This window comes from Choloepus didactylus, chromosome 10 (assembly GCF_015220235.1).
Source record: "Choloepus didactylus isolate mChoDid1 chromosome 10, mChoDid1.pri, whole genome shotgun sequence".
NCBI classification, from domain to species: Eukaryota; Metazoa; Chordata; class Mammalia; order Pilosa; family Megalonychidae; genus Choloepus; species Choloepus didactylus.
Window position 1 is genome coordinate 21,935,581 of NC_051316.1, and position 17,457 is coordinate 21,953,037.

General features: G+C 38.4%; 2 protein-coding genes across 2 annotated transcripts in view; both read right to left on the bottom strand.

Annotated features, from left to right (window-relative positions):
- LOC119505038 (zinc finger protein 665-like) overlaps positions 1-11,390 on the bottom strand; it is a 78,960-nt gene extending 67,570 nt beyond the window's left edge. Inside the window, exon 1 of the mRNA XM_037797728.1 lies at positions 11,284-11,390. The gene's annotated coding sequence lies outside the window, so the exon portion shown is untranslated. The remainder of the gene's footprint in view (positions 1-11,283) is intronic.
- Positions 1-17,444, bottom strand: part of LOC119505039 (zinc finger protein 782-like) — a 30,730-nt gene extending 13,286 nt beyond the window's left edge. Inside the window, 4 exon segments of the mRNA XM_037797730.1 lie at positions 11,284-11,410; positions 14,793-14,851; positions 16,124-16,299; positions 17,154-17,444. Of these exon segments, the coding sequence (XP_037653658.1) occupies positions 11,284-11,410; positions 14,793-14,807 (142 nt within the window). The 5' untranslated portion in view covers positions 14,808-14,851; positions 16,124-16,299; positions 17,154-17,444.
- Positions 17,445-17,457: the final 13 nt, after the last annotated feature.

Sequence of the window (17,457 nt, forward strand, 5' to 3'; positions counted from 1 at the left end):
ACAGGCTGAATGGATTTAAAAAATATGAACCATCAATATGCTATTTACAAGGGATAAATTTTAGACTCAGTGATGCAAAAAGATTGAAAACGAAAGGATAGAAAAAAATATTCCATGCAAGCTACAGCCAAAAGAAAGCAGGAGTAGCAATACTAATTCCAGGTAAAATAGACTTTAAGTGCAAACATAACATAAGATATAAAGGACACCTCATATTAATAAAAAGGACAATCCACCAAGAAGAAATAACAATCATAAAGGTTTATGCACCCAATCAAGATGCTCCAAAGTATATGAGACAAACATTGGCAAAACTGAAGGAAGCAATCGATGTTTCTACATTAATTGTGAGAGAATTCAGTACACCACTCTCTCCTATAGAAAGACCAACCAGAGAACCAATAAGGAAATTGAGAGCCTACACAATGTGATAAATGAATTAGACTTAAAAAGCATATATAGAGCATAACATCCCAAATTATCAGGATATACATTCTTCTCCAGTGCCATCGAACTTTCTCCAGGATAGATCATATGCTAGGGCATAAAACAAGCCTCAACAAATTTACAAAGATTGAAATTATTCAAAGCAAAGGCAGTAATGAGGGGGAAATTTATAGCTCTAAAAGCATAAATTAAAAAGGAAGAAAGAGCTAAAATCAAAGAACAAATGGAACTGAAGAAGCTAGAGAATGATCAGCAAACTAATCCTAAAGCAAGTAGAAGAAAAGAAATAACAAGGATTAAAGCAGAAATGATTTAGAGAATGATACAGAGAATTAAAAAAAAACAACAGAGGGAATAAATAAAACCAAAAGTTGGTTCTTTGGGAAGATCAACAAGATTGACAAACCCTTAGCTAGACTGACAAAGTCAAAAAGAGAGAAGACCCAAATAAACAAAACAATATATGAGAGGGAGGTCATTACTGTGGACCCCGAAGAAATTTAAAAAATCATCAGGATATGAACAACTGCCAACAAACTAGATAATTTAGATAATTGTTGTCAATTTCATTAAAAACTAAATATTCACTTACCATACAATTTATCAATTACACTCCTGGGTATTCATCCTGCAGAAATGAAAACCTGACCATAAATGTTCACAGCAGTATTATCTGTAATAGCCAAAAACTGAAATGAACAAAATGTCCTTCAATAGGTGAATGACTAAACAAACTGCCCAAAATTCATACAAGGGTAATGATGTGGTAATAATAGGAATGAACTTAATACAAACAACAACTTGGATGAATCTCAAGACCATTATGCTGAGTGAAAAAAGCTGATCTCGACACATCATATACTGTATGATTCCATTTATACAACTTTTTGAAATGAAAAAATTGTAGGAAAAAATTTGTAGTTGATAGAGATTAGGATTGGAGGGAGAGAGGAGATAGATGTGACTATAAGGTGGTAGCATGAGAACAATCTTTGTGGTGATAGAATAGTTCTGTACCTTGACTGGGGTGGTGCTTCCACAAATCTACACATGCAATAAAATGGCATAGAACTATTCACATACATTGTACAAATGTCAGTTTAATGGTGATGATGCTGTGTCATCCTTATATGAGATGTAACTACCTGAGGAAACTGGGATAATTCCTGTAAGTCTACAATTATTTCAATACAAAAAATTTTTAGAAAACGTATATGCAGAAAACCCAAGAAACCCTGAAAATGTTTTCTTCTTCAAAAAAGCCCCACTGACACGCCCTTATGAAGCTTGTTACTGCAAAGGAGAGGCTAAACTTGCATATAATTGTGTCTAAGAGTCTCCCCCTGAGTACCTCTTTGTTGCTCAGATGTGGCCCTCTCTCTCTTTAACTGAGCCACCTAGACAGGTGAACTTGCTGCCCTCCCCCCTATGTGGGACCCAACATCGTGGGACTGAGAGTATCTTCTTGACCTTGACCAAAAAGGGGATGCAAAATGAGACGAAATAGATTCAGTGGCTGAGAGATTTCAAATGGAGTCGAGACGTAGCTCTGGTGGACATTCTTGTGCACTATATAGATAACACCTCTTAGGTTTTAATGTACTGGAATAGCTAGAAGTAAATACCTGAAACTACCAAACTCCAACCCAGCAGTCTGGACTCCTGAAGACAATTATATAAAAATGTAGATTACAAGGGGAGACAGTGTGATTGTGAAGACCTTGTGGATCACACCCCCTTTATCTAGTGTATGGATGAGTAGAAAAATGGGGATAAAAACTAAAGGACAAATGGGGTGGGATGGGGGGGATGATTTGGGTGTTCTTTTTTTACTTTTATTTTTTATTCTTGTTCTGGTTCTTTTTTTTTTTTTTTTTTTTAATCATCATTTTATTGAGATATATTCACATACCACGCAGTCATACAAAACAAATTGTACTTTCTATTGTTCACAGTACCATTACATAGTTGTACATTCATCACCTAAATCCCTGACACCTTCATTAGCACACACACAAAAATAACAAGAATAATAATTAGAGTGAAAAAGAGCAATTGAAGTAAAAAAGAACACTGGGTACCTTTGTCTGTTTGTTTCCTTCCCCTATTTTTCTACTCATCCATCCATAAACTAGACAAAGTGGAGTGTGGTCCTTATGGCTTTCCCAATCCCATTGACACCCCTCATAAGCTACATTTTTATACAACTCTCTTCGAGATTCATGGGTTCTGGGTTGTAGTTTGATAGTTTCAGGTATCCACCACCAGCTACCCCAATTCTTTAGAACCTAAAAAGGGTTGTCTAAAGTGTGCGTAAGAGTGCCCACCAGAGTGACCTCTCGGCTCCTTTTGGAATCTGTCTGCCACTCAAGCTTATTTCATTTCCTTTCACATCCCCCTTTTGGTCAAGAAGATGTTCTCCATCCCACGATGACGGGTCTACATTCCTCCCCGGGAGTCATATTCCACGTTGCCAGGGAGATTCACTTCCCTGGGTGTCTGATCCCACGTAGGGGGGAGGGCAGTGATTTCACCTTTCAAGTTGGCTTAGCCAGAGAGAGAGGGCCACATCTGAGCAACAAAGAGGCATTCGGGAGGAGGCTCTTAGGCACAACCATAGGGAGGCCTAGCCTCTCCTTTGCAGCAACCGTCTTCCCAAGGGTAAAACCTGTGGTAGAGGGCTCAACCCATCAAACCACCAGTCCCCTATGTCTGTGGTCATGTTAGCAACCGTGGAGGTGGGGTAGGCGAATACCCCTGCATTCTCCACAGGCTCCTCAAGGGGGCACTACATCTTTTTTTTTTTTTTCCTTGTCTTTTTTCTTTTCTTTTTTTTTTTTTTAACTTTCCCTTCTTTTTTAAATCAACTGTATGAAAAAAAAAGTTAAAAAGAAAACAAACATACAATAAAAGAACATTTCAAAGACACCATAACAAGGCAGTAAGAAAAAGACAACTAACCTAAGATAACTGCTTTACTTCCAACATGTTCCTACTTTACCCCAAGAAAGTTACATAATATAGCAACATTTCAGTGAACTTGTTCCTACTACATCCATCAGAAATTAACAAACCATAGTCATTTCTGGTCATCCCCAGAACGTTAAATAGCTTATCTGTTCTTCTTGGATTATTGTTCCCCCTTCCTTAATTGCTCTCTACTGCTAGTTCCCCTACATTCTACATTATAAACCATTTGTTTTACATTTTTCAAAGTTCACATTAGTGGTAGCATATAATATTTGTCTTTTTGTGCCTGGCTTATTTCGCTCAGCATTATGTCTTCAAGGTTCATCCATGTTGTCATATGTTTCACCAGATCGTTCCTTCTTACTGCCGCGTAGTATTCCATCGTGTGTATATACCACATTTTATTTATCCACTCATCTGTTGAAGGACATTTGGGTTGTTTCCATCTCTTGGCAATTGTGAATAATGCTGCTATGAACATTGGCGTGCAGATATCTGTTTGTGTCACTGCTTTCCGATCTTCCGGGTATATACCGAGAAGTGCAATTGCTGGATCGAATGGTAGCTCTATATCTGGTTTTCTAAGGAACTGCCAGACTGACTTCCAGAGTGGCTGAACCATTATACAGTCCCACCAACAATGAATAAGAGTTCCAATTTCTCCACATCCCCTCCAGCATTTGTAGTTTCCTGTTTGTTTAATGGCAGCCATTCTAACCGGTGTTAGATGGTATCTCATTGTGGTCTTAATTTGCATCTCTCTAATAGCTAGTGAAGCTGAACATTTTTTCATGTGTTTCTTGGCCATTTGTATTTCCTCTTCAGAGAACTGTCTTTTCATATCTTTTGCCCATTTTATAATTGGGCTGTCTGTACTATTGTCATTGAGTTGTAGGATTTCTTTGTATATGCAAGATATCAGTCTTTTGTCAGATACATGGTTTCCAAAAATTTTTTCCCATTGAGTTGGCTGCCTCTTTACCTTTTTGAGAAATTCCTTTGAGGTGCAGAAACTTCTAAGCTTGAGGAGTTCCCATTTATCTATTTTCTCTTTTGTTGCTTGTGCTTTGGGTGTAAAGTCTAGGAAGTGGCCGCCTAATACAAGGTCTTGAAGATGTTTTCCTACATTATCTTCTAGGAGTTTTATGGTACTTTCTTTTATATTGAGATCTTTGGTCCATTTTGAGTTAATTTTTGTGTAGGGGGTGAGGTAGGGGTCCTCTTTCATTCTTTTGGATATGGATATCCAACTCTCCCAGCCCCATTTGTTGAAAAGACCATTATGGCTCAGTTCGGTGACTTTGGGGGCCTTATCAAAGATCAGTCGGCCATAGATCTGAGGGTCTATCTCTGAATTCTCAATTCGATTCCATTGATCTATATGTCTATCTTTCTGCCAGTACCATGCTGTTTTGGCAACTGTGGCTTTATAATAAGCTTCAAAGTCAGGGAGTGTAAGTCCTCCCACTTCGTTTTTCTTTTTTAGAGTGTCTTTAGCAATTCGAGGCATCTTCCCTTTCCAAATAAATTTGATAACTAGCTTTTCCAAGTCTGCAAAGTAGGTTGTTGGAATCTTGATTGGGATTGCATTGAATCTGTAGATGAGTTTGGGTAGAATTGACATCTTAATGACATTTAGCCTTCCTATCCATGAACATGGAATATTTTTCCATCTTTTAAGGTCCCCTTCTATTTCTTTTAGTAGAGTTATGTAGTTTTCTTTGTATAGGTCTTTTACATCTTTGGTTAAGTTTATTCCTAGGTATTTGATTTTTTTAGTTGCTATTGAAAATGGTATCTTTTTCTTGAGTGTCTCTTCAGTTTCTTCATTTCTAGCATATAGAAACATTACTGACTTATGTGCATTAATCTTGTATCCCGCTACTTTGCTAAATTTGTTTATTAGCTCTAGTAGGTGTATCGTTGATTTTTCAGGGTTTTCTAGATATAACATCATATCATCTGCAAACAATGACAGTTTTACTTCTTCTTTTCCAATTTGGATGCCTTTTATTTCTTTGTCTTGCCGGATTGCCCTGGCTAGCACTTCCAGCACAATGTTGAATAACAGTGGTGACAGCGGGCATCCTTGTCTTGTTCCTGATCTTAGAGGGAAGGCTTTCAGTCTCTCACCATTGAGTACTATGCTGGCTGTGGGTTTTTCATATATGCTCTTTATCATGTTGAGGAAGTTTCCTTCAATTCTCACCTTTTGAAGTGTTTTTATCAAAAAGGGATGTTGGATTTTGTCAAATGCTTTTTCAGCATCTATTGAGATGATCAATTGATTTTTCCCTTTTGACTTGTTAATGTGTTGTAATACATTGATTGTTTTTCTTATGTTGAACCATCCTTGCATGCCTGGAATGAACCCCTCTTGGTCATGGTGTATGATTTTTTTAATGTGTCTTTGGATTCGATTTGCAAGTATTTTGTTGAGGATTTTTGCATCTATATTCATTAGGGAGATTGGCCGGTAGTTTTCCATTTTTGTAGCATCTTTGCCTGGTTTTGGTATTAGATTGATGTTAGCTTCATAAAATGAGTTAGGTAGTGTTCCATTTTTTTCAATGTTTTGAAAGAGTTTGAGTAAGATTGGTGTCAGTTCTTTCTGGAAAGTTTGGTAGAATTCCCCTGTGAAGCCATCTGGCCCTGGGCATTTATTTGTGGGAAGATTTTTGATGACTGATTGGATCTCTTTGCTTGTGATGGGTTGGTTGAGGTCTTCTATTTCTTCTCTGGTCAGTCTAGGTTGTTCATATGTTTCCAGGAAATTGTCCATTTCTTCTACATTATCCAGCTTGTTGCCATACAGTTGTTCATAATATCCTCTTATAATTTTTTTAATTTCTTCAGGATCTGCAGTTATGTCACCTTTTTCATTCATTATTTTGTTTATATGGGTCTTCTCTCTTTTTGATTTTGTCAGTCTAGCTAGGGGCTTGTCAATCTTGTTGATCTTCTCAAAGAACCAACTTTTGGTGATATTTATCCTCTCTATTGTTTTTTTGTTCTCTATGTCATTTATTTCTGCTTTAATCCTTGTTATTTCTTTTCTTCTACTTGGTTTAGGATTGGTTTGCTGTTCATTTTCTAGCTTCTTCAGTTGATCCATTAGTTCTTTGATTTTGGCTCTTTCTTCCTTTTTAATATATGCGTTTAGTGCTATAAATTTCCCCCTTAGCACTGCTTTTGCTGCATCCCATAGGTTTTGGTATGTTGTGTTCTCATTTTCATTCGTCTCTATATAATTAGCAATTTCTCTTGCTATTTCTTCTTTAACCCACTGATTGTTTAGGAGTGTGTTGTTTAACCTCCAGGTATTTGTGAATTTTCTAAGTCTCTGATGGTTATTGACTTCTAATTGTATTCCATTGTGGTCAGAGAATGTGCTTTGAATAATTTCAATCTTTTTAAATTTATTGAGGCTTGTTTTATGTCCCAGTATATGATCTATTCTGGAGAAAGTTCCGTGAGCACTAGAAAAGTATGTGTATCCTGGTGATTTGGGATGTAATGTCCTGTATATGTCTGTTAAATCTAATTCATTTATCAGATTGTTTAGGTTTTCAATTTCCTTATTGGTCTTCTGTCTGGTTGATCTATCTATAGGAGAGAGTGATGTGTTGAAGTCTCCCACAATTATTGTGGAAACATCAATTGCTTCCTTTAGTTTTGCCAGTGTTTCTCTCATGTATTTTGTGGCACCTTGATTGGGTGCATAGACATTTACGATTGTTATTTCTTCTTGCTGAATTGCCCCTTTTATTAGTATGTAGTGGCCTTCTTTGTCTCTCAAAACATCCCTGCATTTGAAGTCTATTTTATCTGAGATTAATATTGCTACACCTGCTTTCTTTTGGCTGTAGCTTGCATGAAATATTTTTTTCCATCCTTTCACTTTCAGTTTCTTTGTGTCCCTGTGTCTAAGATGAGTCTCTTGTATGCAACATATTGATGGTTCATTTTTTTTGATCCATTCTGCGAATCTATATCTTTTAATTGGGGAGTTTAATCCATTTACATTCAACGTTAAAACCGTGAAGGCATTTCTTGAATCGGCCATCTTATCCTTTGGTTTATGTTTGCCATATTTTTCCCTCTCTCTATTAATATCCTTTATTGTACCCATACCGAATCTCTTTAATACTGAACCTTTCTCCAAGTCTCTCTGTCCTGTCTTTGTTTCTCTGTCTGTAGGGCTCCCTTTAGTAACTCCAGTAGGGCAGGTCTCTTGTTAGCAAATTCTCTCAGCATTTCTTTGTCTGTGAAAAATTTAAGCTCTCCCTCAAATTTGAAGGAGAGCTTTGCTGGATAAAGTATTCTTGGCTGGAAATTCCTCTCACTCAGAATTTTAAATATATCGTGCCACTGCCTTCTTGCCTCCATGGTGGCTGCTGAGTAGTCACTACTTAGTCTTATGCTGTTTCCTTTGTATGTGGTGAATTGCTTTTCTCTTGCTGCTTTCAGAACTTGCTCCTTCTCTTCTATGTTTGACAGTGTGATCAGTATATGTCTCGGAGTGGGTTTTTTTGGATTTATTCTATTTGGAGTTCGCTGAGCATTTATGATTTGTGTATTTATGTTGTTTAGAAGATTTGGGAAGTTTTCCCCAACAATTTCTTTGAATACTCTTCCTAGACCTTTACCCTTTTCTTCCCCTTCTGGGACACCAATGAGTCTTATATTCGGACGTTTCATATTATCTATCATATCCCTGAGGTCCATTTCGAGTTTTTCAATTTTTTTCCCCATTCTTTCTTTTATGCTTTCATTTTCCATTCTGTCATCTTCCAGGTCACTGATTCGTTGTTCAACTTCCTCTAGTCTTGTACTATGAGTGTCCAGAATCTTTTTAATTTGGTCAACAGTTTCTTTAATTTCCATAAGATCATCCATTTTTTTATTTAGTCTTGCAATGTCTTCTTTATGCTCTTCTAGGGTCTTCTTGATTTCCTTCATATCCCGTACTATGGTCTCATTGTTCATCTTTAGTTCTTTGAGTAGCTGCTCTAGGGGCTGTGTCTCTTCTGGTCTTTTGATTTGGGTGCTTGGGCTTGGGTTATCCATATCGTCTGGTTTTTTCATATGCTTTATAATTTTGTTGTTTTTGGCCTCGTGGCATTTGCTGAACTTGATAGGGTTCTTTTAGGGTTTGTAGACCTATTGAAGTCCTTATCTCTAATTTATCAGATCTACAGCTTCGTGGAGTACACTTTCTCTAACTAACCAGCAGGTGGCGTCCACGAGCTACCTGTTCTCCACAAGCCAGTTCTCCCCTGCTTAGCCTTTTTGGTGAGTGGGGGAGTGAGTCTTGTGGGGCCCAATTGGTGTACCAAGCTTGCGTGTGTAGTTGGTGTTGCCTGCCCTGTATGTGGGGCGTGTTTCTGGGCAGTCGGGGAGGGGGGGTGGCCCTAACAATCAAATCTCCCTGATGATCCTAGAGTTTTAAAGCTGCTGCAATAGTCTAATCCTTCAGTTCAGTCCTGCCACAGTTTGCCTCTGCCACTGACCCACAAGTCTTTGGTATTGGCGTATGGCTCCTGAGACTTGCAAGTGGGCCCCTCTTCCAGGCTGTGCACCCTGGGTCCTCTGTTGAGGGATGACTGTGCTATGTCACAGGTGAGTGCCGTCCCCCCAGGGCAGTTCTGGGCTGCTGGGCTGTGTAGGGAGGCTCCCAGTCTGCTCAAATGATGGCTGAATGGGGCTTTGTTAATTCACACTGCTCCACCTTCCCAGCTCTGGGACATTCAGCTGAGGTTGCAGTGAAGGCTAATGTCCACGCCCAGTTTTGTGGTGTGTGCCTGTTATTTGAAGCACTTCCGTCACACTGGGTTGTCTGGGGCAGCTCTGGGCTATGGGGCTGGCGATGGGCAGGAGTGTTTCCTGTCCACCAGGATGGTGGCTGTGAGCGGACACCCCCCTTTTCTTGGGAAGTTGTGTTGTTTAGTGAATTTTCTCAGCCACTGGATTATTGCCTTTTGTCTCAGAGCTCTCTTAGTTCTGCTCTTGACTTGACGTGCCCAAATTGCAATTCTTTGAAGCTTTCTGTATTGGGCTTCTTAGAGTAATTGTTTTAGAAAAAGAAAAAAGGATTTAAAAAAATAAAAAAATAAAAAAAAAACAAAAAACAAACAAACAAAAAAAAAAATGGCCCTCCTCAGAGATCTAATGGGTTATTGAAATGCTAATAGACAAAGCTACCAGGGCCATTAAGGAAAGGTCCACAGGGCAGAGAGATCAGCTTTGCTTCGGGATTTGCATATGCGCCTCAAGGCCTGAGCTCCGCCCTTCCCCTTTCTGTGTTCACCAGAACTCCAAAAATCCTCTGCTTTTATTTTGGAGTTTTTCGTGTTGTTTTTTTTCTATGCCTGTCTCCTCTCTGCTGGGCTGGCTGCTCTCAGAGTCTCTGGTGTCTGTTCTCAGTCTATCTATGGTTGGAGTTTGAATCAGTAGAATGAGTTTCCGATCAGAGCAGCCACTGCAGTTCTCCCTTCTCCTTCCCGGAGCTGAGAGCCCCTCCTCCCCCGGGACTGAGCCTGGCAGGGAGGGGCGTGGGTCCCCTGGCCGCAAAAACTTACAGATTTCGCTGATCTCAGCAGTTCCACGTTTTCATGAGTGTTGTATGAAGTATGCCCAAAGACAGATTGGTCTGTGGTGTCCAGTCCACGCAGTTCCTGGCTTTTTACCTACTTTCCTGGAGGAGTAACTAAAACTTACAGCTCACCAGTCTGCCATCTTGCCCCGCCTCCTCTGGTTCTTTTTGATGTAAGGAAAATGTTCAGAGATAGATTGTGGTGATGAACGCATAACTATGTTATCATACTGTGGACAGCTGATTGTATATCATGGATGATTGTATGGTGTGTGAATGTATTTCAATAAAACTGAATTTAATTACAAAAAAAAAGCCCCACTATTTAAGAAAATAAAAAAGGAATGCCAAAAATGGAGAGAAAAAGTTTGCAAAACATGTGTACGATAAAGATCTGAAATCTTTCAACTCAAAATTAAGACAATAGAAAAAAAACTAAACAAAGAAATGGACTGAAGAGTTGACTGATTTCACTAAAGAGTTATGAATGACCAAAAGCACATGAAAAGAAGTTGAACATTGTTAACCATCAAACTGAAACTCAATAAAGATACAAGTAGAGTGGTTAAAAATAATAAGATGAACCAAAGCAAACATTGGTAACCAAAGAACAATGAGAACTCTCAGACACTGCTAATGGGCATAAAAATAGTGCGAGTTTGAAAACATTTTAGAGTTTTTTGTAAAGATACATACACAAAGAGCCAACAAGCCTACTAAAAGATGTTCACACAAAGAGTTGTAGGCAAATTTCACAGCAACGTCATTCATAAATAGCCCAAAACTGGGAAAAAATATATCTCTATCAACTGAGAAGTGATAAACTATGGTATATTTGTACAAAGGAATACTACTTGGGATAAAAAGGATGAACTACTGATATACACAAACACATATATCAATCTCAAAACATTACACTAAGTTAAAAAAAGTTAGACAAAAGAAAGTGTATACTTACGATTCCACTTACATAAAATTCAAGAAAAGGCAAAATTATTGTAATAGGAAGCAAATCAGTGGCTGCCGGGGAAAAAGGGGTAGGAAGGGAGGAAGAGAACTTTCTGCAAAGGGTTATAGGAAGCTTTCTGAAGTGAGAGAAATATTCCAAATCATGATTTAGTGGTAGTAATCAGCTGTAAACTAATTTTCAAAACTCATCAGACTAGTTCTGAATTTTATTTTCTGTTAAAAACACCTCAATAGGCATGATTTAAACTCAAGAAAAAACAAAAATGCACTTGACAGGGAGATACATGTTAGGATCTGCTCACCCACTGAGACGAGGTGGCTGTAGATCTCCAGCATCACATCTCTGTACAGGGTCCTCTGAGCAGGGCCCAGGTGCTGCCACTCCTCCTGGGTGAACTCCACAGCCACGTCCTTGAATGACACTGATGCCTGTAACAGCACATTTCTGGTCAATCAGAAGGGTCCAGAAACAAGTGACATGGAAAACACCTTAGGAAATCAACTCTTATCATCTTTCCTGTTGACAGTTTCACACAAAATGCTATAAGGATCCCTAGGATGCTCCTAACTCCAGGAAAACTTGATGAGGAGAGCTCTCCACACAAGGTCAGGGAAAATGCTTCAGGGGTTCGGGGTAAGGATATAGCAGACAAAGAGAGAAGCACAGAGCAATTCTCATGTTTAATATTTGATGATGCTTCTGTAGATATGACACTATGAATTTTTGTTTTCTAATTGTTTGTGGCTGAGATATAATTATTTTCATTTTTTTTAAACACTGACCTTGCATCTAGCTACTTTCTAACTCGCTTTATTAATTCATATAGTTAATGTGCAAACTGTTCTGGATTTTCTACCTACACAATCATTTTATGTCTAAAAAATGGGAGTTTTATTTCTTCATTTCTAATCCTCGTACCTTTTATACTTTTTCTTTCTTTACATCCCTGCTTAAAGTTTCCAATACTACATTTTCAATCTCAGGAGAAAAGTCTTCTGTATTAAGGTATAACATACAATGTTACCATAGTAGGTTATTTTTATATATCAGATGAAGAATGATCCCTTTTATTCCTAATATGTTAATATAACTCTTATCGTGAGTAGATATTAAAAATTCTCAAATTCATTAACTACATATAATCATGAGTATATGATTTCTCTCCTTTACTCTACTACTGTCATGAATTACACTGACGTTTCATTAACTCAAAACTAAATTCCTCAAACATCAGTAACCTCAACATCACATATTAATCTTTTTAAATATGTATCAATTTGTTTTCCTTATCTCAGCTCAAAAAATGGATACGGAAAATTAAACAGGCATATATAGCCAGAAAGGACTGGAAAACATCAAATATAATAAACCTGTCCTACTGGATATAGACATATTTTTTAAAAGGCTAGATAATTGAAACAGTATGGTCTTTGTACATGATGCAAAGGACTGACCTAGGGAACAGAAGACAAACTCAGAAATAAACACTAATATACACCATTTCCTAACTGAAATGCAGGTGACATCTTAAAATGAGTGGAGAAAGGCTGGATGTGAATGTCATATGGATAACTAGATCACCTTCTGGAACACAAAAGTCCCAGACCACAGAGCAAGACAAAATTCAAATACATAAAAGCTCTGAATCGAAAACAAAATCAATCACATTCTAGAAGACTACAGAGGATGATTCTTTACAATGTTACAACAGAAAATGCTCAACTATGACTCAAAATCCAGGAATCATAAAAGAAAAACTTTTAAATTTGACAACATAAAAATCAAATGACTTTATGGTAAAAAAAAAAAAAAACAAAAAACGTGCAAGGCAAAAGTATAAATGGAAAATTGTAGGAAAATTGTGTAATTTATATCACAGAATAGGGCTATAAAAACATACTGGATACAATAATGAAAAGATCAGCACATCAAAAGAAAAACAGGTAAGAGACAACTCAATAAAAAGAAATACAAAGGAATCACAAATAAAAAAAGCTGTTCCACCTCAATCATGGGAAGATAAAAGCTTATAAAACTCATCAGAGATATCATGTTCTTATCACATTGGTAAAAACTCAAAAAGCTTCACAGTATACATTCTATTTGTCAGGCTGTGGGGAAGAGGTACTCTGATCCAGTTGACTCTATCTTCAAAATATATCCAGAATCTGACCATGTCTAAGTACCATAACTGCTAACACCCTAAGAGCATCATTTCTTACTAGAATTACTGAAACAGACTCCTACGTTGTTCATGCTTCCATAAATACCACCAGTGCCTGAGTACCCCTCTTCTATTCTCGATCAGAGTTGTTCTTTTAAAACACATCAAAGCTGTCCTTTCTCAGTTCAAAACCATCTGCTATCACTTAAATAAACAGACAGACTCAATATGGTCAAATGTCATGCAATCAAATCAAAATCAAAATCTTGGCAAGCTTTTATGAGCTAGACAAGCTTATTTTTAAAAATTGATATAAAGAAGCAAAGGACCCGGAATATTCAAAACAATTTTGAAAAATAAGAACAAAGTTAGGAGACACGTCATTTCAAAACTTGCTATAAAGAGACACTAATAAAGACAGTGTGGTGTTAACAAAGGACAAACCCTGATCAAACAAATGAACAGATCCCAGAAATAGACCACTTATATACAGTACCTCAAAGAGAGGTGTCAAGGCAATTCAATGGAGAAAGTATATTCCTGTCAACAAACAGTGCTGACAGGCAGGTGTGCAGAGGTGTAGAGCACAAATATGCTCAGTGTATGTTCCCTCTACTGAAATATTTAGAGAACACTGCCAGCACACAAAATGTTAAGACCCAGAACCATGAAACTGTAAGTTCCAGATTGGACCACTAGAACATATTTTGTCTTTTCTGATCAGCAGGTGCAAAACTAAAATAAAATTTTAAAACAGACCAAAAAAGGAATTACTGATACATCAGAATAGACTCTAAAATATTGAGAATATTATAAACAAGCCCATGAAAATACATTTTAAAAAATAAAAAAATAATTCTCTATGAAACTATAATGGCAAAAATTAAATCAAGAAAAAATAGAAATCCAGGATAAATTTATGACTATTTCATAAATCAATTCAATCAAAATCTTCATGCAAAAAGTCCCCGTTTCAAATAAATCACAAAAATCTACAAATAACAGTTTTCGCATCTAAATTACTAGAAAGGAAAATGAGAACAGAAAGGGTCCCACTTCATTTTAAACTTGACATCATAATGAGACAGGTATACAAGAAAATTATAGTCTAATCTAATTTGTTAATGCAGAAATAAAAATCCTGAATATAGGAAGGAAGGAAGGAAGGAAGGAAGGAAGGAAGGAAGGAAGGAAGGAAGGAAGGAAAGAACCACATAAAAACAAACCAAAATAAAAACCCTTAGGAACATAGAAAAGAAAAACTCAACAGTTATTAGCAAGCAGAGTCTCTACAGGAATTTAAGAATACATTAACATTAGAAAATGGATTATGCTATTCACAATTTTTATAGATTAAAGAAATTATGTTTTTCAACAGATATACAAAAAAAAGTACTTAATACAATTTTCAATGCAAATTCATGACTAACATGACATCTCAGCAAACTGATAATTGCAGGGAAGCTACCTGTGCTGACATAAGTTACCTACCAAAAGCTGACAGCAAACATCCGAGTTATTGAGGCAATCTTCCCTCAAATTTCACATGATTTATTTCTAGTTCTTCTTTTCCAATTAATGCATGGACCCTTATAAAACTCACATATCCATTACAATGAAAAGTGGGAAATGAATAAAGAGCTTACCTGAGATTTCTTCATTTTCTACGGCTCCTGGGAGAATGTGGAGACCTGTGATAGTTCAGCTGGGGGGACAGAAAAAGGTCATGAGACCTGGCCTGCCTTCCAGCTCCCAGATTTACCTCCCACAGATCTTAGCACTGCAGCTGGAGAGCAGCCTCCCTATGGGAAGAGGGCCCTTTGAGCCTTGAAAAGGTATGAGAAAGACGATGCTGAGATGACAGTATCTGTCCACGTATAACTCTGAAATGAATACCGGGGCTTAAACCTGCAGTTCTTCACTGGATAAATATAAATGTTTCTCAATTGATTTAAAACTAATATTTGTGGCCCTCTGATAAAAAGCTAAGAAGTAAAACAAAAGAGGATTAGTTGAATTACAGTACACCAAAGGATAAAACACTATTCTTTCATTAAAAGTAACTTAGCAGAAACTACACAAACACATGCACACACACACACACGAGTACATGAATAACTGATGAAACTGGAATAAGCTGTATTTATTGGACCAATGTCAGTTTCCTGATTTTGATACTGTACTAGTTGTGTAAGATGTTAACATAAGATTAGGCAGGATGAAGGGTGCACAGACCTCCCTGTACATTTCTTTGCAGCTTCCAATGAATCTGTAATTATTTCAAAATAAAATGTTTTTTAAAACCCTGATAGTGACATTTTTGAAAGCTAAATATTTTGTTTTATATGTAGGGCATAATAAATTTATTTTGTGTTTTTAAAGAAAGGTAACTTAACAGAAAAATACTCAAGATGCATCATTTATCTATTTTCCCAGTAATATTGTGTTTATCACTTTACATATAAGTCCATATGAAGCAGACTAAAAGAAACGGGGATTTATGGCAAGGATTTTTAATTATTTGTTTTAACCATGATGCAGTTTCTCAAAAGGCCTTTGTGATAAAATGCCTGTGGTGCCTTATCTGTGAGAGAGAACTGCACTGTGTTTTCCTCCTGGCTCTGCCACAAACAAACTAGATGTCCCTGGACAAGTAACTGAAGGCGTCAGGACCCCCTTCTTTAAAGCTTTCAAGAATCCAAGAGAGATATCCATGGAAACCCTTCATGAAGCATCATTCTAGGATTCTACAACCTAGAAAAATGTCAGTACTGTCACATGTGGTAACAGACACGAGTCACAGCGTGCATAATTTGTATAGAGTGGCAAATGAAACCATAGGAACCTTTTAGGGATGGGTGGAGACAGAATACCCTCAGTTCTACAGGTTATCCCCTCTCTCCAGACCACACCCATACAGGCTCTCCTGTGAAGTGGCCCTTGCTGAGCATCCTGCCTCTGGGCCTCCTCAGCTCACCTCGCCCTTCTCAAAGCTGGTCCAAACCCTCCACTGTCAGACAGTTTGTAGTGGCTTCTGGAGGTGGTGACATCACGAAGTTTGCTTCATTCTAGGCAGGCAGTTCAAGAAGTGCTTTTGGCTAAGCAAATCAGGACCTGCTTCTTTCTGGGCAATTCAGCCTCTTCTCTGAAGCTCTGGTGAAAGGTGAAAAGTAAGAGAATCATTCTCTTCCGGGTAAGATCCCAGTTCCCAGAGGCCTCCTGCTTCCTACCTCACTAGTGCTTTTTCCTAAGAGATCGGGCCCTGGGAAGCAAATTCATTTGAGGGCAAAAAATATGACTCTTGGAACTCACTGTAGTATCAGACTTAAAACGCAGATAGCCTGCCAGTGCAGGAAGGCCCAGAAATGTTGTCTTACCCAAGGAATCTGAAGAGACACTACAGATCCCAGAATGCATTTACTACATAGCAGGATGCCCTTCACATCCACTTCACACATTATCACCAGAGATTTTCGGACAGACCACTCAGTTAAGTGCTGTGATGGCTACAAACCTGTGTTTTAGGCAGATGTGAAATTAGAAAAAACCTGAGATTGGGGATAAAGCACACCTGCCTTTACATCCAAGCTTCCCCACCAGCTAGCTTGTGACCTGAGCACACCACCCCAATTTGAACCTCAGTTTTTAATTTTTAGTGTATATGGTTACACTGATATCATAAAGTCGCTGTGAGGTTTCGATAAGCCACTAAATGAAAAGAACAACGGGTCTTCTAAATATAAAAGCAGTTATCACTTTCTCAGTGCTTAATACCTGGCATTTGTATAATTACGTGTGAAACTTAACTAACTTTCAAAACAATGTCCAGAACCTCATTTTCATATGGACGAACCAACCCTTTCCCAAGTTCCTCATTTCGCCCCTGGTTTCCGGTGACAGCGCTGGAATTTACTCAGGCCTTTCTCTCTCCCGAGTCCACAGACCCATGGCCGGCTCTTCCCGCCACGCTCACAGTTAATGTTACAACGTTTTAAACACACACTGACCTCCTGCCTTCGGCGTCGACTTTTTCCCGGTCAAGCTACACCTGGGACGGGCAGAAGCTCCCGCAGCTCCGCTGGTACCAAGCACCTTCCCCTCAGGAGGCCTCAGCACCCCCGGCGCCCCGAGCGCGCGCGGAGCTGGGGATTCGCCCCCGTTGGCCTTTCCGGGGCGGACGGCCGCGCCGGGTGCGCGCACGGGCTCCAGGCGGCGGGGTCGTTCCCATGGACTCCCTTTACTGCTCCCCGAGCCCAAGCCCGCCTCTCCCGGCTGCTCCCCACGGCTCTCACCCCGAGTACTTACCCTCTA